Source organism: Chiloscyllium plagiosum, unplaced genomic scaffold (assembly GCF_037043375.1).
Source record: "Chiloscyllium plagiosum isolate Xiang-an unplaced genomic scaffold, Cpla_swu_hap1 HiC_scaffold_31, whole genome shotgun sequence".
NCBI classification, from domain to species: domain Eukaryota; kingdom Metazoa; phylum Chordata; class Chondrichthyes; order Orectolobiformes; family Hemiscylliidae; genus Chiloscyllium; species Chiloscyllium plagiosum.
This window is the reverse complement of record NW_028270169.1, coordinates 48915902-48938087: the sequence shown is the minus strand read 5'-3', so window position 1 is coordinate 48938087 and position 22186 is coordinate 48915902. Positions and strand designations below refer to the sequence as shown.

The 22186-nt window shown below is 44.3% G+C and overlaps 1 protein-coding gene across 2 annotated transcripts in view; it reads right to left on the bottom strand.

Moving 5' to 3' along the window:
- Positions 1-2133: 2133 nt before the first annotated feature.
- Positions 2134-22186, bottom strand: part of bckdk (branched chain keto acid dehydrogenase kinase) — a 61098-nt gene continuing 41045 nt past the window's right edge. For both annotated transcript variants that reach the window (XM_043718757.2, XM_043718755.2), the window contains 2 exons: positions 7143-7298; positions 2134-4004 (listed from right to left, as the gene is read on the bottom strand). In XM_043718757.2, the coding sequence (XP_043574692.2) occupies positions 3860-4004; positions 7143-7298 (301 nt within the window). In that variant the 3' untranslated portion in view covers positions 2134-3859. The remainder of the gene's footprint in view (positions 4005-7142; positions 7299-22186) is intronic.

Here is a 22186-nt window from a genome sequence, read left to right as displayed (position 1 = left end):
CAGCACTTTCTCCTCTGTAATATGGACATTTTTCAAGATGTCACCATCTATTTCCCTACATTCTATATCTTCCATATCCTTTTCCACAGTAAATACTGATGCAAAATACTTGTTTACTATCTGCCCCATCTCCTGTGGCTCCAAACAAAGGCTGCCTTGCTGATCTTTGAGGGGCCCTATTCTCTCCCTTTTGTCCTTAATATATTTGTAAAATCCCTTTTGGATTCTCCTTAATTCTATTTGCCAAAGCTATCTCATGTCCCCTTTTTGCCCTCCTGATTTCCCTCAAGTATACACCTACTGCCTTTATACTGATTCACTCTATCTATGCTGTCTATACCTGCCATGTGCTTCCTCCTTTTTCTGAACCAAACCCTCAATGTCTCTACTCATCCAGCATTCCTTTCACCCTAACAAGAATATACTTTCTTTGGACTCTCATTTCTGAAGGCTTCCCATTTTCTAGCCATCCATTTACCTGCGAACATCTGCCCCCAATCAGTTTTTGAAAGTTCTTGCCTCATACCATCAAAATTGGTCTTTCTCCAATTTACAACTTCAACATTTTAGATCTGGTCTATCCTTTTCCATCACTATTTTGAAACTAATAGAATTATGGTCGCTGGCCCCAAAGTGCTCCCCCATTGACACCTCAGTCACCTGCCCTGCCTTATTTCCCAAGAGTAGGTCAAGTTTTGCACCTTCTCTAGTAGGTACATCCACATACTGAATCAGAAAATTATCTTGTACACACTTAACAAATTCCTCTCAATCTAAAACCCTTAACACTGTGGCAGTCCCAGTCTATGTTTGGAAAGTTAAAATCCTCTACCATAACCACACTATATACTGTTCTTAATGTTTAGATACATTGTATAATTGATACCTCTGACCAAACATCTATTCCCAGATCTTGAGCGATGCAGTGCCATTCCAACAAATGTTTGATTTCACATCAAGTTTGTAGCTACTCCATTTTTTTCCTGCAGAAGTTCTGATGATCAACTAAAAATCAAAGTCACTTAACAAAATTGCTTGATTGCTGTCATTAGCACATTTAGATTCTGGCTAAATTGCGATGTGCAAACCCTCTACAATGTTTGAGGGTGTCATTCAGGTTGCACTAGCTCTTGATGATGGGGTGAAGTACACAGCAAATACCAAAAGCAGAAAAGCACAGACACAATCCTTACTGCAAGGACAACATAATCAATGAGAACTTTCACCATAATTGGGATTGGTTGAGCTTCAAGACTCATTTGCTTTTCTTTTTGATTTGTTTTAAACTTCTCCAGAAGACCAAGTTTTAAATAGGAATGAGAAGCAGAGCTTGTCACATATTCCCTTCAGGAATAGCCACTTGCTTCCCAGGCCTGGTGCCTGATCTTCCTGGTCAATGCTGAGGTGACTAAATGCCCCAGGGCTCCTCCTCCTACCCCTCTTCCTCCTCCCCCACCCCTGTCCCTTTATCATGCTCATGTTCAAATCTGGATAAATCTTCAGCACAGATGGTATTGGATTTGATAAGGTGATGGGGGAAAAGTGAACAATAAATGCTGACCATGTCAGTATTCCCACATCCCACTAATGAGCACAACAAACCAATTGCTGGAGAAACTCAGCAGGTCTGGCAGCATCTGTGAAGAGAAAAACAGTTAACATTTCTAATCCAATGACCCTAACATGATAAAAATCTGGGCAGGAGAGAGAGAGAATCTATTTAATTTAAACCTGCTGTCACACTTAGTTTTTAAATCTAAATGTAAATAGTAAATCATTTGTGTACCTTGCATTTTGTTTTTTCCCCCTCAAAGCTTTATGAATTACATTTTTTGTGACTTTCCTGATTGCAGATAAATTATATTGAGACGGGAGAAAAATTCATATCAAGGCCATAATTGGAAATGTCTACAGCATCATAGACAACTGGTTTCCTCTGGGTGCTCCGGTTTCCTCCCACAATCCAAAAAAAAAATGTGCAGCTTAAGGTGAATTGGCCAAATTAAATTGCCCGTAGTGTTAGGTGTAGGGGAATGGGTCTGGGTGGGTTGTGCTTCGGCAGGTTGGTGTGGACTTGTTGGGCCGAAGGGCCTGTTTCCACACTAAGTAATCTAATCTAATCAAAAAAAAAACTTCTTTTTTGTGGCAATTTATTGATAATTATTCACCATATTGAATACCATAAATACACAGGCAGTTGCTGTACATCAAAAAAAAAGTGATTTTCTCTCAGCATATCAGATTTTTCTGTATCTATAATGTGGAACATTTAACTTTGAAAGCGAGCAAGACATTACAACATCACTTAATGTAAAGGAGGCTAGTATCCATATTTCTGTTCTTGCCTCCTTCTGAACATTAAATGTAATTTATAATATCATAATCCAATTTCAAATAAAATTTTACCTGCTCCAGAAAAAAATCTTCAGATAGCAGACAAATTTTAAGGTTAGATATAGAAGGGAAGAGGTTACTCGAAGGGGAAAAAAAATTCAATTCCAATTAAATGAATCACCTTTCTCCATGTGTTAGGAATACTCTTTAAACAGTGTACTTTTGTTTTAATGGATCATCATCTTCCTTATTCGCTCCAATAAGATAAAACTGACCTATCCCTTACTGAATGCAGGAATGACGATGGGCAATTCCACAACATGACATCAGTCTTGTATTTGCAGCCCTGATGCTCTACTGCTCCCAGTGGCTTCCCAACTGAAAGTTAAAGGTTTTTCTGTAATCGGAGGGAAGCTAGAACCATCCTGCAGGCTTTGGGAGCTTTCCAGAAGAAGATGAAGAACAAACCCCTTGAGGAACTGGTGATACTGCACGGACCTGTGTGTCACAGTAATGTCAGTCGCTGAGCACAGCATCAACATAAAGCTCAAAGGAGCAACAAGACAAACCAACAACAAGATCTGAGCTATAAATGGTTAAAGTAAAGCAGCCTTAACCAAAAGGAGCCTTACAAGGCTACTCTGCTGCTATGGTTTATACAATTTACAAATATCAATCTCCACATCTTGAATCTGTAATAACAACTGGGTCACTGTTGTGCTGTGATATCAAACAAGTGAACAAACATTTCAAACTCTGAGCAGATAATCTGTAGGGACTGCACAAACACCCTGTAATTCTGGTGGGAGTGCAGTAGCTTCAGCTTAAAGTAGTAGCACCAGCATCTAAAAATACTGCAATTTCAATTTATAACAAATTAAATGAACGGCGATTGATCTGGAATGAAAACTATTTCTTCTCACAATATACATAGGGTGAATATTAATGTATCAAATCACTGGAACGCAACACAACCTGCGACTTCAATAGGAAAATGGGTGGCCTCTGTCAAATTCAGAAATGGTTACCATAAAGTCTTAGAAAAGATTAAAATTCAGAAGTTATTATTATACTATGCTTGTATTAAACTGTGGTAAATAAATGTGTCTCTACAGCCAGAGTTTAAAAAGTGTGGGGGTTTGGATTTTCTTTCCTGCTTCTTATCGACTGTTAACCATTAGTCCCCTTGTTGGAAGAAAAATGTAGACAAACCAGCAGAGGGCACTGCTGACCAAAATGATCACTGTTAGCATCAGGTCAGTCAACAGGAGTCTATTGTCTTTGCTCATTCAAGCCAAGCTGCAAGTATTTTCCAGCAGTCCTTTTTTTCACAGTCAGTTAAATTAGAGCTCCTTCACTCCAAGTGATGCTAAGACGAACTTCTCAGATTTTTTTTTTTGTTCTTAACCAAAAGTAGGTCTTCAGAATTATTGCAGTTCATGTCCAGTTGTGTTTGGAGCCATGAGGTTAGTGTAATATAACCGTCTAGCAATCTTCTCCACAGATGATGATTCTGGCTCCTGACCTAGATGCGGAAACTTACTTCCTTCCCATCAATGTGCTTTAGGCGCAGGTAAACATCTGTCCCGATGCCCTGCATAGACTGAATGTGGAGCGATCCACCCAGGTACTCAGCGTAAGCACGGGAGGTGGGCAGACCAAAGCCAAACCTGGACAAACAACAAAGGACAGTTTTAGTCCTGCAACCTGCTCAGAGAATCCATCAGGCACAAGACGGGACAACAAACCTAAACAGCAACAACCAAACACTTCTGGTAACTGCCTGAAGTGCCCTCCCCATCGTTTACAACGTTGCTCCATTGTTCGTTTTGAATATCATTAGAGATTGAAGTATCAGCTTAATCCAGAATCGTGCAGGTCGCTCTGCTATAGCGAGTGTTTCTTTAACATGAATTCACTGTCATGTGATTAAGAGGTGTCCCCAGTTCATCAAAATGCAAACTTTTAAAACGTGTTTGCTGTAATGCAGTTACATCACCAACATTAAGTGCTATTTCTAAAGTGCGATTTTTCTATAACGTGGTATTGCACAAGAACACAACCATCACATTATAGATGAACTGATTGATTGTACTGCATTCGTCATCTGTTCATCCACATGCCCCTTTGATTCAGTCACTACCTAAAATATTAAATGATTGATTGGAAATTTGCTAACTGGTATCAGTTTGTTTTGAGTTAGTGGTTCATTGCGGGGTCAATAGCAACTAAAATGGTGGAAAGCACATCCCAGCAATGACCTTCATACTGATATCAAATACTCAAAAAGCTGTAGCAAGAGGCTGTCTGATAACCACGAGGTCTCGATCAGTGTTTATTGTACACATCAGCCCCCTCCCATTCCTTTTCACTCAACCTTTCTCCCTCATTTATCTGGTTACATGGTTTTCCTCAAACACAATCCACGTTCTAACCACTTCTGGGTAGTAACGTTGATCTGGAATTCCTGAATGAATTTAGTAATGACTAACATAGTTCCTGATTTAGCCTCCCTTGTAATCTTAAAGGTCTCAATCAAGCAGTTCTCTTATGCAGAATGGAGCCCAGAGATTGTTCAATCTTTTTGGAGAGATAGAAACCTCTTTTCTATCGTTCAGTCTTCAGTCCTTTGTATGGCCAGCAATATTGCTGTAGCGTACTGCATTCAGGGAGGCTTCTCATGCCCCATGAGAAAACAAAGGACACAAAGCAGGAGAGCTGTGGGAATAGGGTGTCCCAAAATGGACTTTGTAGGGTTGGGGAGAGCATCTATCTTCTAGATAGAATGAGGAATTTGCACACTCTCCCAGTGTTTGCATGGGTTTCGAGTTTCCTCCCACAGCCAAAGATGGACAGGTTAGATGGATTGACCTTGGTTAAAAACTTGGGACTTAGTGGGATCCTCTTCAGGAGAGTCAGTGCAGATTCGATGGGCCGAATGGCCTCTTTCAGTACTGTAGAGAGTCTATGATTAATTCCCCTCGAATGGGAGCTTCCAGAGCAGACCACTGGGTTGGGGATGTGTTTGTATGGATCAACTCCCACAGGAACACTGCCACCCTCACCAGCTCTCATTCCATAGCCCTAGTCTGAGTTGTGGTTGTGCCTCACTCCCCAACCCGTGGGGGAATAAGGTTGATGCTCACAGCAGTTAACCCACACTATATCACCTCGCCCCTTTAAACACAGACATCTGTCATAGCAACACCATGAACCAATCACCACTCATCAGGTTCAAGAACCAGCAGGATAAAAACTGTCATTTCCCAATAACTATACAGAATAGCTCCCTTATCATCCATAGAAATTGGAGGAAATGTATGATCATCAAGGTGAAGAGAAGTTGGAAGCTTCCCAAATTAACACAGGTAGAGTTGGACAAGGTGTAAGAGTCGAAACAGACAATGGCTTCCATTGGTGTGTGAGTGTAGCAATAGAATGAGCGAGTGTTACAGTAAAAGCTCACTTTTCAGGAATTCAGTCACAAATTTAAGTGATTTACAATTTCCCCTAGGAATCAATGTTAGAGCCAGAATTAGTTTTCTTCATATTTTCTTTCTCTGGTTGAGAAATGCATGAAATCCTGAACTGTACAAGTGCAACACTGCATTCCCAAATGAAGTAACTTGCATAATAAAATATTAGGCCCAAGATTTTAATATAAGCAGTGTTTTAATGTACAATGCTGTTAGTGACTAGCTCCATCTATTGGTTGACATTCAAAGTTGAGAAGGTTTGTAGCTCGGGTGCTCGTTGTTGTGGTTCTGTTCGTCGAGCTGGGAATTTGTGTTGCAGACATTTCATCCCCTGTCTAGGTGACATCCTCAGTGCTTGGGAGCTCCTGTGAAGCGCTTCTGTGATGTTTCCTCCGGCATTTATAGTGATTTGTATCTGCCGCTTCCGGTTGTCAGTTCCAGCTGTCTGCTGCAGTGGCCGGTATATTGGGTCCAGGTCGATGTGCTTATTGATTGATTGAATCTGTGGATCAGTGCCATGCCTCTAGGAAAACACTACATAGGACAAACAGGAACACAGCTAACGATCCGCACCCATGAACACCAACTAGCCACGAAACAACACGACCAGCTATCCTTAGTAGCCACACACGCAGATAACAAGCAACATGAGTTCGACTGGGACAACACCTGTTTGGCTTGTCCTATAATAGTAGTGTTGTCCCAGTCAAATTCATGTTGCTTGTCATCTGCGTGTGTGGCTACTAAGGATAGCTGGTCGTGTTGTTTCGTGGCTAGTTGGTGTTCATGGATGCGGATCGTTAGCTGTGTTCCTGTTTGGATGAGTGCCATGCCTCTAGGAAAACACTACATAGGACACAGATTCAATCAATAAGCACATCGACCTGGACCCAATATACCGACCACTGCAGCGGACAGCTGGAACTGACAACCGGAAGCGGCAGATTCAAACCACTACAAATGCCGGAGGAAAGATCACAGAAGCGCTTCACGGGAGGCTCCCAAGCACTGAGGATGTCACCTCGACAGGGGACGAAATGTCTGCAACACAAATTCCCAGCTCGGTGAACAGAACTACACATTGGTTGACATTGGACAGTGTGGCTGGATTGGCAGAATTTCTTGCACTGAATGATCTCCTTAGTTCCATATTCCAATGTCTGGTATCAAGACTACCTCATACTAACTATAATCTATTACTAGACAGTGCAAAGTCTCTGCCAGTGTGCAATTTAAACTGGATTTGTTTATTTACCTATTAAACCCAAGTCAGGCCTCTCTAACAGCCCATGGGGAATGAAGAATCCTGTTATTATCCTGGTCAGTCCTTACCCATGCATTGGCCCTGACTGGGGCCCACTGTTGACCGTGTGGCCGTAAAAAGAGTTCATTGTGGAATCCTGTGAGCTCTCCTCAGCCGTGGTGAAGTGATAATCTGTCACTTTGTCGATGATCTGGTGAGGAATCCCACCTCCACGATCCGAGATCCTGAAACAAAGGCGACAGGAGCAGGGTGAGGGTAACAGTATTGGGCCTTGCGCTCCCCTCTCTCTTGGTCAGTATCTGGCAACTGCAGACTCTTTCTGCAAAGGGCAACATTTGGCCAAAACTCTGAATAGCTTTTAATCACCAAAATCATTGTGAAAAGGTAAAGTTTTTCGAATCAATCCGAAGTGTATTGATCAGTCAGCTTACCACTCATGTGGTTCCCATCAGAGTGGTTGTTGAAATGAAAAATAAGAGCTAACAGCCTGAAAATCCAATCTTTTCAGTGACATGGATAATCCATAACAAAAAACAACAGTGAACCCAGTCATAAATCAACCTGACTGCAACATTCAATAAAAAGGGGCTAACAGTGCAAGAGAGACCTGTTCCCCGCTCCCCGGCTCGGACCCGGCCTCCCCCGCTCTGCCTCTACCTGTGCTCTCTGAGAAACCAAATAAGATGGTGGGTTTTTTTGTGCAGGTGATGAACCAGTTAGTCAAATTAAGTTTTAAGAAACAACTTTAAAGTGCAGAGGAGGGAGAATGATTTCGGGAAGACTCAGAGGCTCTTGGGTTTACAAGGCTCAAGGCCTGTGTCTGAAGTACCGGGTGAATAGAGCAGGGACATCAGGAAACCAGACTTACTGACCTTAAAGCAATGGCGAGGACACCTTTACAAACAGACCCTAAAGCATTCTTTCACACATAAGGAACTGAAACCACTTTTACTTTGTGATGATGAAAAGTCTAAAGTGGATTTCTGACAAAATTCTGACGGAAGGACATTTAAGTAACACCATTCCCGCCCTGCTGCCTCTCCTCTGTTTAAACAGATGCTCTCTACACAAGAACTCAATGGCCAGGAACTCTCAACCAGCTGGGGTCTTCAGGATCAAGATGGTTCACAGCAGGAAGGGCAGCCCTTGTCCTGTGTACCAATACCAACATGACAAGGAACCCAAGTGGGCCAGCAGCAATGGCCAGATCAACTGACGGGGAAAGGGAATGGCCTCATTGAGGACGTACTGATTCCTGGGCATGTCTGATGGCTATCAGGTCCAAAAATGTTTTATATCCCACCACAAATGTTATTTGTCGCTTTCAAGTGGTGTACAGGTCGCTCTGCTGTAACGCACATTTTGTTAATGCAAATTCGCTATAACACGATTGAAGCATTGGGGTCACTATTTCTAAAGTGCAAGCTATTAAAGTGTGTATTGGGTATAATGGGATTCCGGCCCCACTAGTTTTAGTGGGACTGCTAATACGTGATTCTCTTATGACTCAGGATTGCTACTAGTCCTCAAACTACATCATGTCAAAGTGGTCACTACACAGGAATCAAGAGAACTGCAATTACACACTGTGCCTGCATTGTGAATCACAGGTGGACAACCAGACAGACACGCACGTAAGCACGGATACACACACACAGACACGCACGGATACACACGGACGGACACACACACAGACAGACACGCACGCAGGCACGTACGCATGGATACACAGACAGCCACGCATGCACACAGACAGCCACGCATGCACACAGACAGCCACGCATGCACACAGACAGCCACGCATGCACACAGACAGACATGCATGCAGACACACTGGCACGCACACAGACAGGCAGACACGGACACGCATGCAGACAGGCAGACACTGACATGCACGCAGACAGGCACACGCATTCACGGACGCACACACAGACAGGCACGCACAGACACCGCACGCAGTCAGACACACACAGACAGGGATGGATGCATGGAACCGCATGCACACACAGACACGCGCACACAGACAGGCAGGCAGATGCTGAAAATGTGTTGCTGGAAAAGCGCAGGTCAGGCAGCATTCAAGGAGCAGGAGAATCGACGTTTCGGGCATGAGCCTGAGGAAGGGCTCATGCCCGAAACATCAATTCTCCTGCTCCTTGGATTCTGCCTGACCTGCTGCACTTTTCCAGCAACACATTTTCAGCTCTGATCTCCAGCATCTGCAGTCCTCACTTTCTCCAGGCAGGCAAATGGGCAAGCATGCACAGACAGACAGGCATGCACAGACACGGACACAGACACGCAACACAGGCAGGCAGACAGGCATGCATAGACACAGATGCGCGCACACACACAGGCATGTACAGACACGCACACAGACAAGCACGCATGCGCATGCACACACGGATGCGCAGACGTACACACAGACAGACAGGCATGCACGGACACGCACACAGACAGGTATGCACAGGGACAGCCACACAGACAGGCATGCACACATACACACGGACAGACACACAGACAGGCAAGCACGCACGCACATACATGGACAGACACACAGACAGGCACGCACATACGGACAGACACACAGGCAGGCACACGCAAGCGCTCACACACAGACAGACACACAGGCGCACACGCAAGCGCTCACACACAGACACACACACCGACAGGGACACACACCCAGACAGGGACACACACCCAGACAGGGACGCGCACACACACAGGCACACAGACGCAAACACAGGCGCGCGCACACACAAACATTCAGACAGACATACAGGCACAGGCGCACACGCACAGACAGGCATGCACGCACGCTCAGACACAGACAGGCACGCACACAGACAGACACAGACACACGCGCACGTGGACAGACACAGACTGGTAGGCTCGCGCGCACACATGCACAGACAGGCACGCACACAGACAGACAGACAGGCACACACACGGACGGACAGACACGCACACACACATGGACAGACACACGATAGGTATACATGCACAACACACGGACACAGACAGGTATGCACACACTGACAGACACGCACACATGCACAGACACACGGATACGTACGCACACAGAGGATTTGTCTACAATATTTTGTCTATGTGCAGTTCTGTTACAAAACATTTAAGTTGGAAATTACAAACACAATCTGCTTAGGTTTACCTGATGAACACAGCTACAGTAGAAATCAATGTTTGCTTTCCAACTCTCACACGGCAGCTTTTACAGCTTTTACTGCCTAACAGCTCGGAGCTTGTAACTATTACCCTTCCAATGTGTTCCGGCAATGTCATCTCCATTGTTCTCACAGGTTGGCTGCCACTGCCCACTATATTAGGTGTGGACTTTCCCCAGTTACTGCAGCTCCTTGCCATCCTGCTTGCTAGATGCAGGATGTCAATGTGTCAAGTCAGCGCCTGTATCAGGAACAATTGTATCAGGGCTCCTTTGATCACTGACCAATCTAACTCTGCAATTACCAGCACAGTCCACAGGCAGGGACTGTGTTAATATTCAACAGCATATTTGTGGAGAGAAGATCGTATGAGGAAAGACTGAGACACTTGGGGCTGTTTTCATTAGAGAAAAGAAGGTTTAGGGGTGACTTGATTGAGGTGTACAAGATGATTAGGGGGTTAGATAGGGTTGACAGTGTGAACCTTTTCCCGCGTATGGAGTCGGGTATTACAAGGGGGCATAGCTTTAAATTAAGGGGGGGTAGATATAGGACTGAAGTTAGGGGTAGGTTCTTCACTCAGCGAGTCGTAAGTTCATGGAATGCCCTGCCAGTAGCAGTGGTGGACTCTCCCTCTTTATGGGCATTTAAGCGGGCATTGGATAGGTATATGGAGGATAGTGGGTTAGTATAGGTTAGGTGGGCTTGGATCGGCGCAACATCGAGGGCCAAAGGGCCTGTACTGCGCTGTATTCTTCTATGTTCTATGTTCTAGAAGTCTTGTTTAAGGGAAAGCAGTTTTCCATGGAAATTTATTCTCATTAGTCAAACATTTCCAAACCAAAATTGAGCACGTTCACCTCAACTTCTGTTTATACAGACAAAAAGAACACAAGACAATAAAATGGACAGATGAATAGGATTTACATCAACACAAAAGATTGGTTTTAAAACAATTATTCTTCCAAACCTTTTCTCTGAACCCCACCCCTCCAACCACAACAAGGATAGAACCCCCAGTCGTCATCTACCACCCCACCAACCTCCGGATATATCGTATCATCCTCCGCCATTTCCGTGACCTACAAATGGACCCTACCACCAGGGATATATTTCCCTCCTCACCCCTATCTGCTTTCTGTAAAGACCGTTCCCTCTGTGACTACCTGGTCAGCTCCACGCCCCCCCCGACAACCCACCCTCCCCTCCTGGCACCCTCCCCTGCCACTGCAGGAATTGCAAAACCTGTGCCCACACCTCCCCCCTCACCTCCATCCAAGGTCCCAAGGAGCCTTCCACATCCATCAACGTTTCACTGGCTCTTCCACACGTTATTTATTGTATCCGTTGCTCTCGATACGGTCTCCTCTACATTGGGGAGGTAAAAACAAGGACTGCAGATGCTGGAAACCAGATTCTAGATTAGAGTGGTGCTGGAAGAGCACAGCAGTTCAGGCAGCATCCGAGGAGCAGGATTCCTGATGAAGGGCTTTTTCCCGAAACGTTGGATTTTCCTGCTCCTCGGATGCTGCCTGACCTGCTGTGCATTTCCCACACCACAATCTTGACTCTGAGCTCCAGCATCTACAGTCCTCACTTTCGCCCGGTCTACGTGTATGTCTACCTCAGAGCGTTGGCGCAGGATTACAACTGTGAGAATCCACACTGGGCTCTATAGAGAGAGTGACGCTACCTTCGAGCTCTCAATCCTGATGTGACCTGGCAAAGGAGCCCTGACCCCACTTTGGGAAGCCATGTTATAGAAGGGTGTGTAGCAAATGAACTGATAACAAAGACAGACCTACAAAAGATGGAGCCAGAAGGCAACAATACCCCACAATTTTACAGATTATCTAAGGAACACAAACCAGACATATCCTGACCTATTATGGCATTCCCAGGAACTCTGTCACATAAACTGACAAAAGCACTTCAACAAAACCTTAAACATCTTATCAGCAGACCCAAACACTTCATACAATCGTCACAGGAATTCCTAGACAACATCACGAGCACAAACTTAGACAAGGAAGAAGCAATGGTCTTATTTGATGTAAATAGCGCTACTTACATCGATTGACAAAACTTTAGCCAGAGTGACAATACCAACCTCCTGGACAAACAGAACAGACCACACAATGGGGAACCAATCAACAAGGACTGCATACTCAAACCATCGGGCCTGTGCTTGATGGTGTACTTCATATTCAGCAGCCAGATATATGAACAAGTTAACGGGCCACCGATGGGCTCACCCATCTTTAGGCTCATAGCAAGGACTAGAACAACAGCCCTCCCGCAAGTCGAACTCAAACTCTCACTTAGATATGTAGACAACATTTTTGTAATAACTAAGGGAAGAGATTGGGAGCACACACTGGGTTATCAACACCATGCTCGCAAGGATCAAAGTTATAAAAGATAGGAGGAAACTAACAACCATTCCTGAGAGTGATTGCAGAAAGCACACAGAACGGTGAATGCACCACAAAAGTGCACAGGAAAACTACACACACCGACCAGATCCTGACCTTCAACAGTAACCACCTGAACACATTCAACAGAAGCTGCATCAGGACCCTGTTCAAAAGGCCTACACCACACTGCAGCAGCCCTGACCTGTGACAAAGCCTTTGCCAAGAAAGGAAACGCCCACCACTTCATCTGCAGATGCCTAACAGACAAACAATGCAATGAGGACATGCCACAACCTAACTCATTAGCCACGCTAGCTTATATAAAAAAAAATCTCTGAACTGACAGTCAGACATCTCTGCCCACTGGATTCATGACAGCCCATAAACCGACAGGCACACTCAGACAACACACTCACCAGGACAAAAGACCCTACCACCCATCATGTGCAAGGCTAACGTAATTGACAAGATTCCATGTAAAAACTGCATGAAACACTATACAGGGCAAACAGGCAAACAAATAGCAATCCACACCCACGAAAACGAACCTGCCACTAGTAGTGCTTGGTCTTACTTTGAGAAATAAGCAGCTGCAGGGAAGTCCCACTTATTTTGGTTCAGGGCAGGAAAACATGAGGTGATTTCCTTTGAGTTACTGGTGGGTCTCCAGGTTTCTCGGAGCAGCTCAGTAAAATGGTTTGATCAGTTTCCCTAAATTCTGATTGCCAGACTATTTTCGCCTGGTTTCATGGCAGGCAACTCCATCGCGCACTCAGTTAGTTCAGTGTAGTTTATAATTAGGGCAAAAGGTAAATTCTAAGGGAGAAAATATCCAGTCGGTCAGTCATTGGGAACAAACACAAAGGATGAAGGAAAATAAACAGTTGGTCAATGAAAGCGGGTTATTTTTCTTCTTTGGCAAGTCTAGAACCAGGCAACAGAGTTTTAAAAACAAGGTGGTGGGGCGGGGGTGTCACTTAAGTCCAAGATGAAGAGAAGTTCATTTATTTAAAGGGTTGTGAATCTTTGGAATTCTCTACCACAAAGAGAGCTGTGGAAGCATGGTCTTTGAGTATGTTGAAGGTAAAAGTTGAGAGATTCTGACTATCAAAAGGTTACAGGGTTATAGGGATGACATGAGCAAAAAAGGCAATGAAACGATTCCATCAGCCATGATCGCACTAAATGGTGGGGCACACTCAGTGGGCTGTATGGCCTACACCTGTGTAAAAGAAATTCCACCTAAACTGCGTGCGCGTGCATCCACACATGTCCCACGTGACAGTTAATACTGTCTTAACAGCCAAGGCATTTTCCTAGCTGGAAGCAATTTCCCAAGATCTTGCCTTCACGGTGTTAAATGACTCAGTTTGGTTTCCTCAGTCTTCACTTCTCCAGCAAAATACAGGAGCCCCAACTCTCAATCTCTCCTCGCCATTCCAGTCACATCCTTAGAAATCAGCATCACCATTGCCTTGATTAGAGGAAGCAGGCAAGGCACAGCACGAGAGCTGTGGTCTAACCAGGCTTCACCACAACCTACTACTGTCACGGGTGAGAATGCCAAAGTTTGAGGTGCCCTACCCAATGCCAGGGTCAAGGAGATCACCTCAGGGCTGAAGGAGGAGGAGAGAGTCCAATAGGTGTTGCCCACGTTGGTACCAAAACCTTTGACAGGTGTAGAAATGAGGTTCTGCTAGAAAATCTTGAAGAGTTCGTGGTTAAATCCAAAAGCAGAATTTCCAAAGTAACAATCTCTAGATTGCTACCTGGGCCAGAGGCAAGGAGTTAAATGTGTGATGTAAGTGCAATGGGTTACAGTTCATAGGGCACTGCCACCACTACAGGGTAGAAGGGAGCTGTGCTAGTGGAAAGGCTTCACTTGACTCCCCCGCCAAGGACCAGTGTCCCGGCAAATCAAATCACTCTGGTTGTGGAGCCAATCTTCAACTACTTAAGACGGGGAGAGTTTGGGAGAAAGGAAATGTAGGATTATGTAGCAAGCAGTCATGCCAGCATTACAGGGGAGCTACTTGGATACTGATACCCAGAGTGGGACAGGAAGGTTTAGCATGTACAAACACAGAAAAAAGGTCAGAGGGGAAAGACAAAGAAAAAAGGTGAAGCTAATTGACTCTTTACCGGAATGTGTGCAATATTCAGAGCAAAATGAATGAATTCACAACACAAATACCAGGTTAGTGGTTATAATATTACAGCCATTACAGTCCCATGGGAGCAATGTAGTCTAAAAGCTGGAACTAAATATTCCAGAGTATGCAATGTTCCAGAAGAACAAGCAGGAAGGAAAGGGTGGTTGGTGCATAGTTGGTGCAGGATGGAATATGTACAAGAGCAAGGAATTATCTTGGATCAGAAGATGTAGGATTCACAGGGTGGAGGTAATAAAAGGTGCAAAATGACACCAAAGTCAGTGGTGGGTAAGTAGTTGGAGGAGGTTCTGAGGGACAGGATTTACATGCATTTGGAAAAACAATGACTGATTAGGGATAGTCAGCATGGCTTTTTTGCATGGGAAATTGTGTTTCACTAACTTGAGTTTTTTTTGGAGGAAGTGACAAAAAAAGATCAATGAAGGCAGAGGAGTAGACATTGTCAATAGGGACTTTAGCAAAACAGTCAACAAGGTTTTGCATGGTAAATTGGTTAGCAAAGTTAGATCACATGGAATGCAGGGAGAGCTAGTCATTTGGATACTAAATTGCCTTGAAGGTAGGAGACAGAGTGGTGGTGGAAGTTCATTTTCAGACTGGAGGCCTGTGACCAATGGTGTGTCGCAAGGATCGGTGCTGGGTCCACTGCTTTTCATCATTTATGTAAATGATTTGGATGTGAATGCAGTGGGTATGGTTAGTAAGTCTGCAGATGACACCAAGATCGATGGTACAGCGGACAGTGAAGAAAATTACCTCAGAGTACAATGGGATCTTGATTGAATGAGCTAAATGGGCCGAGCAGTGGCAGATGGAGTTTAAATTAGATAAATGTGAGGTGCTGCATTTAGGAAAAGCAAATCAGGGCAAGATTGATACAGTTAATGGTAGGGTCCTTGGGACTTTTGCTGAACAGAGAGACCTTGGAGTGCAGGTTCATAGCTCCTTGAAAGTGGAATCGCAGATAGACAGGCTAGTGAAGGTGGCATTTGGTACGCTTTCCTTTATTGGTTAGAGCATAGAGTATAGTAGTTGGGCTGTACAGGACAGTGGTTAGGCCACTTTTGGAATACTGCATTCAATTCTGCTCTCTCTGCTATAGGTAAATTTGAACGGGTTCAGAAAAGATTTACAAAAATGTTGGTGAGATTGGAGGGCTTGAGCTTAAGGGAGAGACTGAATCAGCTGGGGCTGTTTTCCCTGGAGCGTTGGAGGCTGAGGAATGACCTAATAGAGGATTACAAAATCATGAAGGGCATGCATAGGGTAAATAGACAAGGTCTTTTCCCTGGGGTGGGGGAGTCCAGAACTAGAAGGCATGGATTTAAGGTGAGAGGGAAAAGATTTAAAAGGAACCTAAGGGGCAACCTTTTCATGCAGAGGATGCTGCGTGTATGGAACAGGCTGCCAGAGGAAGTGGTGGAAGCTGGTACAATTACAGCATTTGAAAGGCATCTGGATGGGTATAAGAATAGGAAGGGTTTGGAGGGGTATGGGCCAGATTAGGATATTTGGTCAACACAGATGACAAGTTGGACCGAACAGTCTATTTCCATGCTGTATGACTCCATGTTGAACAAGCAGTCAGATAGCTTAGCAACAGCTGAGGGTGGGACTGGTGACGTCTGAAATATTTTGGTAAGTTAAGTCTGTATCATACTCCACAAACATTTGTGGTCTGAATTTCGCTTACTCATGCATCAGGTTTCAGAACCCCTGGCAGCAATCTGTACTGACACGAGGTTTTCGGGAAATGAAGACAGCTGGCCACAAACAAAATGTCTACTGGGTGATAGAAAAAAACAACTGGATTTTACATAAGGCTTTGTATCCATGAGGTCTGGAACCAAATCATTGCCAACGTTGGAATGAAAGTCACTATTGTAATGAGGGAAATGCTCAGACTGAGCAACCAGGAACAATAGGATACATAACCAGACTGATCTTGGCTGAGGAGCAAAGGTTGCTTAGCAGACTGATGAATAAGAAAAGGATTGGATTTGTACTATAGACCCCCCCCCCCCCCACAGTCAGCAGGAAATTGAGAAGTAAATTTGCAGAGATCTCAATTATCTGTAAGAATAAGAGAGTTTAGTGTTAGGGGATTTTAACTTTCCAAACTCAGACTCTGACCGCCATAGACTTGGATGGAGAGGAATTTAGGAAGTGTACACAAGGAAAATTTCTTATTCAGTATGTGAACGCACATACTAGAGAATGAGCAAAATTTAATCACCTCTTGGGAAATAAGGCACGGTAACTAACTGAGGTGTCAGTGGGGGAGCATTTTGGGGCCAGCAGAAATAATTCTATTAGTTTTAATATAGTTATGGAGAAGGATAGACCTCATTGAAAAGTCAAAACTCTAAATTGGATGAAGGCCGATTTTGATGGTATTAGGCAAGAACTTTCAGAAGTTGACCGGGGGGGGGGGGGGGGGGGGTGATATTAGGAGGTAAAGGATCAGTGGGAATCCCTCAAAAATGAAAGACTCCAGAGACTGTATGCTCCTGTTAGGGCAAAGGACAAGGCTAGGATCTGTAGGGGTAGCTGGGTGACTACAGAAATCGAGGCTCTGATCAATAAAAAGGAAGCATGTATCAGGTATAAATAGCAGAGATCGAGTGAATCCGTAGAACAATATAAGGGCAGTAGGAGTAAAGTCAAGAGGGAAACCTGAAGGGCAAAAAGGGAACTGGAGACAGCTTTGACAGATAGGGTTAAGTAGAATCCAAAGGGACTCTGCCAATATATTAATGGACATAAGAAGCAACCCGGGAGAGATTAGGGCTCCTGGAAGATCAGCAAGGTCACCTGTGTGTGGAACTGCAGGAGATGGGTGAAATACTAAAGGAGTATTTCACATCAATGTTTACTGTGGAAACGGATATGGAAGCGAGAGAACGTGGGGAACTAAAGAGTGATATCTTGAAAAGTGTCCACATTACAGAGGTGGTGGTGCTGGACGTCTTAAAACGCAAAAGGGTGGACAAAACCCTGGGACTAGAACTTTATGGAAACCTAGGGAAGTGATTGCTGGGCCCCTGCTGACATATTTACATCATTGGTGGCCATAGGTGAGGTGTAGGAAGACTGGAGGTTGGCTAACGTGGTGCTATTATTTAAGAAAGGTGGTAAGGAAAAGCCAGGTAACAGTGGAATAATCAGCCGGACATCAATGATGGGCAAGCTGTTGGAGGTAGTCCTGAGGGACAGGATTTACATGTATTTGAAAAGGCAAGATCTGTTAGGGATAGTCAGCATGGCTTTTTGTGTGGGAAATCATGTCTCACAAACGTAGAGTCATAGAGATGTACAGCATGGAAATAGACCCTTCAATCCAACTCGTCCATGCAGACCAGATATCCTAAATTAATCTCGTCCCATTTGCCAGCACTTGGCTCATATCCTTCTAAACCCTTCCTATTCATATAGCCATCCAGATGCCTTGTAAATGCTGCAATTGTACCAGCCTCCACCACTTCCTCTGGCAGCTCATTCCATACACACACCACGTGAAAAGATTGCCCCTTGGATCTCTTTTATACCTTTCCCCCCCTCACCCTATGCCCTCAAGTTCTTGACTTCCCCACCCCAGGGAAAAGACTTTGTCGTCTATTTATCCTATCCATGCCCCTCTTGATTTTATACACGTCTATAAGGTCACCCCTCAGCCTCCAACACTCCAGGGAAAACAGCCCCAGCCTATTAAACCTCACCCAATAGCTCAAATCCTCTAACCCCGACAACAACCTTGTAAATCTTTTCTGAACCCTTTCAAGTTTCACAATCCTTGATGTCGTTTTTTGAAGACGAGATGAAGAAGATTGATGAAAGCAGAGTAGAGGACGTTGTCTACATGGACAACAGTAAGGCATTTGACAAAGCTCTGACTGGTTGGTAAGGTTAGATCATATGGAATACAGGGAGAACTAATCCTTTGGATAAGAAATTGGATCGAAGGTAGGAGACAGAGGGTGCTGGTGGAGAGTTGCTTTTCGGATTGGAGGCCTGTGACCAGTGGAGTACCATAAAGATCGGTGCTGGGTCCACAGCTTTTTGTCATTTATATAAAAATGATTTGGATGTGAATATAGGGAGGTTGAGTTAGTAAGTTTGCAGATGACACCAAAAACGGTGGGTAATGGACAGAGAAGAAGGTTATATCAGAGTACAATGGGATCTTGATCAGATGAGTCAATGGAGTTTAATTTAGATAAATGAGAGTTGCTGCATTTTGGAAAGGCAAATCAGGGCAGGACTTATACACTTAATGGTAAGGTCCTGGGGCATGTTGCCAAACAAAGAGACCTTAGAGTGCAGGTTCATAGCTCCTTGAAAGTGGAGTTGCAGATAGACAGAGTAGTGAAGGCAGCATTTAGTATGCTTGCCTTCACTGGTCAGTGCATTGAGTATCAGAGTTAGGAGGTCATATTACAGCAGTACAGGACATTGGTTCAGCCACTTTTGGAATACTGCGTTCAATTCTAGTCTCACTGTTATCGGAAGGATGTTGTGAAACCTGAAAGGGCTCAGAAAAGATTTACAAGGATGTTGCCAGGGTGGGAGGGTTTGAGCTATAGGGAGAGGCTGAATAGACTGTGGCTGTTTTCCCTGGAGCATCAGAGACTGAGGGGTGACCAGAGAGGTTCATAAAATCATGAGGGGCATGGAGAGGGTTAAAAACAAATGTCCACAAGTTGGACCGGAGGGTCTGTTTCCATGTTGTACATCTCTATGACTCTTTTCCCCAGGGTAGGTCAGTCCAAAGCAAAAGGGCATAGGTGTAAAGGTGAGACAGAGAAAAGATATAAAAAGGGACTTAAGGGGCAACTTTTTCACACACAGTGGCACATCGACAGAATGAGATGCCAGAGGATGTGGTGGAGCCTTGTACAATTGCAGCATTTAAAAGGCATCTGGATATGGGCCAAATGCTGGCAAATGGGACTAGATTAATTTAGGGTGTCTGGTTGGCATGGACAAGTTGGACTGAAGGGCCTGTTTGTGTGCTGTACAGCTCTGTGACTCTATGACCAGGGAGACTCGAGTGTGATATGCGGACAGAATGCTGGCAGGAGAAAGTGTGGACTGCAGATGCCAGAGAGTCAAAGTCAAGAAGTGTGGCACTGGAAAAGTACAACAGGTCAGGCAGCATCCGAGGAGCAGGAGAGTGAACATTTCGGGCATAAGCACTTCATCAGGACTGGCTCAGGGCAAGAATGTCACTCTCTTGCTCCTCAGATGCTGCCTGCCCTGCTGTGCTTTTCCAGGGCCACACTTTTCGACAAAGTGCTGGCAGTTTGGCAAGTCAAGGAATTAGGGGAGGAAGGAAAGGGAATGTAATTTTGCTTTGCTATTTCCACTTTATCAACCTCTAGGAATTTGGTCTTACTCCGCCACAAGTGAAGAAGCTGGTTATTTGACGAGTACCAAGTGGTTAACATTTATCCTGTTCCTAAGATTTAAAATTGTAAAGGAACTGATGGCAGAGTTAATAAAATACACCAGGAAAAGAAAACAAATCATTGAATACATCATTAGGTAGTTAATTCAAACAGAACAAGCTGACAGAAGAGGTGAGGTGTCACAGCTGCTGCATGTGGGGGCTCCTGGATGCCAGTGTGACCTACAATAAACACAACTACAGTAAGTGCTTATAGCTTGACAGCATTGGCTCAGAGCTGCAGGCTGACCTACAATACATCGGGGGGGGGGGGGGGGGGGGGGGGGGGGAAGATGTTTTGTACTGGGGAGGTACTCACACCCCCTTAGGATAGGGTCTGTGATTTGCAACTGCCCTACAGGCTTCAATGTCTCTCTGCTCATTGGATGAGAGGGGGCTGCGTTGTGGATGAGCTAGCTGAATCGGATTAACTTTGTGTCCCACAGTGTCAAGACAGAGTAGAAATGAGGAATGTAGGAGTTGTAGGGCACAGGCATTCTTTCTGCAGAAAAATGCTAAATCCACAAGATCTGGCCGCTGTCAGGGTTCTAGAGAATCTGCTCAGGGGTGAAGAGGAACTTGCAGTCAAAGGGAGAGGACTCTCATTATAATCCACATTGATAACCAATGATGGGGCAAGAGATTCTGTATTGTCAGCATGAGGAGCTAGGCATTAAATTAACAATCAGAACCTTAAAGGCATTAATCTCGGAGTTATTACCCGAGTCATGTGCAAACTAGAAGGTGGCAGATTAGAGAAGTGAACGTGTGGTTCAATGACCGGTGAGAAAAAAATGGGATCATATCATGAAGCACCGGTAGCAGTAGTGGGAAATACAGCAGCTTTACCATTAGGACAATCTATATCTGAACGATGTTTCAGCAAGCTGCATAAACAGGAAAGTAGACAGGCTTTCAAATTAATTACCATGGAAAGGGATCAAATTTGTTAACTCTGGTAAAAACAAGAGTAGAGAGACAAGGCAAGAGAGAAACTTATAGTTAGTATGGAAACTATAAACTATTTCATACCTTTGTTTATGTCATACCCCTGCTCTGCTTCCACTAGTGCTTCCATAATGCACGCGTGGAATACACAGCAGACATAGCTTTCTTCAGGATAAGTAGCACAGAAAGTGCCTTTTGGCCCACCCAGTACATGGAATTTATTGTTCTGTTCTTCACCAGCATCCCCTCAACGTTCCTTATCTAAAATTTACCAACCTAACTATCCACCCGCTTGTGTCTGTTGGCAGGCCACTAGCCATTCTATATATCCACTCCATCAAAACTCTTCCTAAAATCTTCCAAACAGCAGTTCGAAGGTGAAGCTCACCACCACCTTCTCAAAGACAGTTAGGAACGAGGCAGCAAATACTGGACCAAGCCACAAAGCTGACATCCTGTGAAGCAACTTTAAGAAAACAAATCTCTTTCCTGATGTGCATACCATGTAGTTTTGAAATCAATTACATAAATCTCTGTACTGTCTCCAATACCTCTTTTATTGTTATGTAATAGAATCTAGAATTGCACACAATATTTCAGGAGGTGTAACGAGTTTCACCAGAGGTTTAAATTAGAATTTGGATTTTTTTGTATTTATGGCTTTGTTAATGTGCAGGGTAACTTTATATGATTTATGTATTTGTACTCAGATGCCTATTTTCCTCTATCCTACCTAGACTTGTACCTGCCAAGTAATCTCCCCATTTTATCAAAACATATTACCTCATGTTTAATCGGTGTTCAAACTTTGTTTGCCAATTTGGTTTATAATTCTTTCATGGGATGTGAGGCAGCATGACCTGCATTTACTGTCTACCCGCATGCCCTTTGCTCGTCCATTTCAGAGGGCAGTTCAAAGTTAGCTCCATTGTTAAGAGTCTG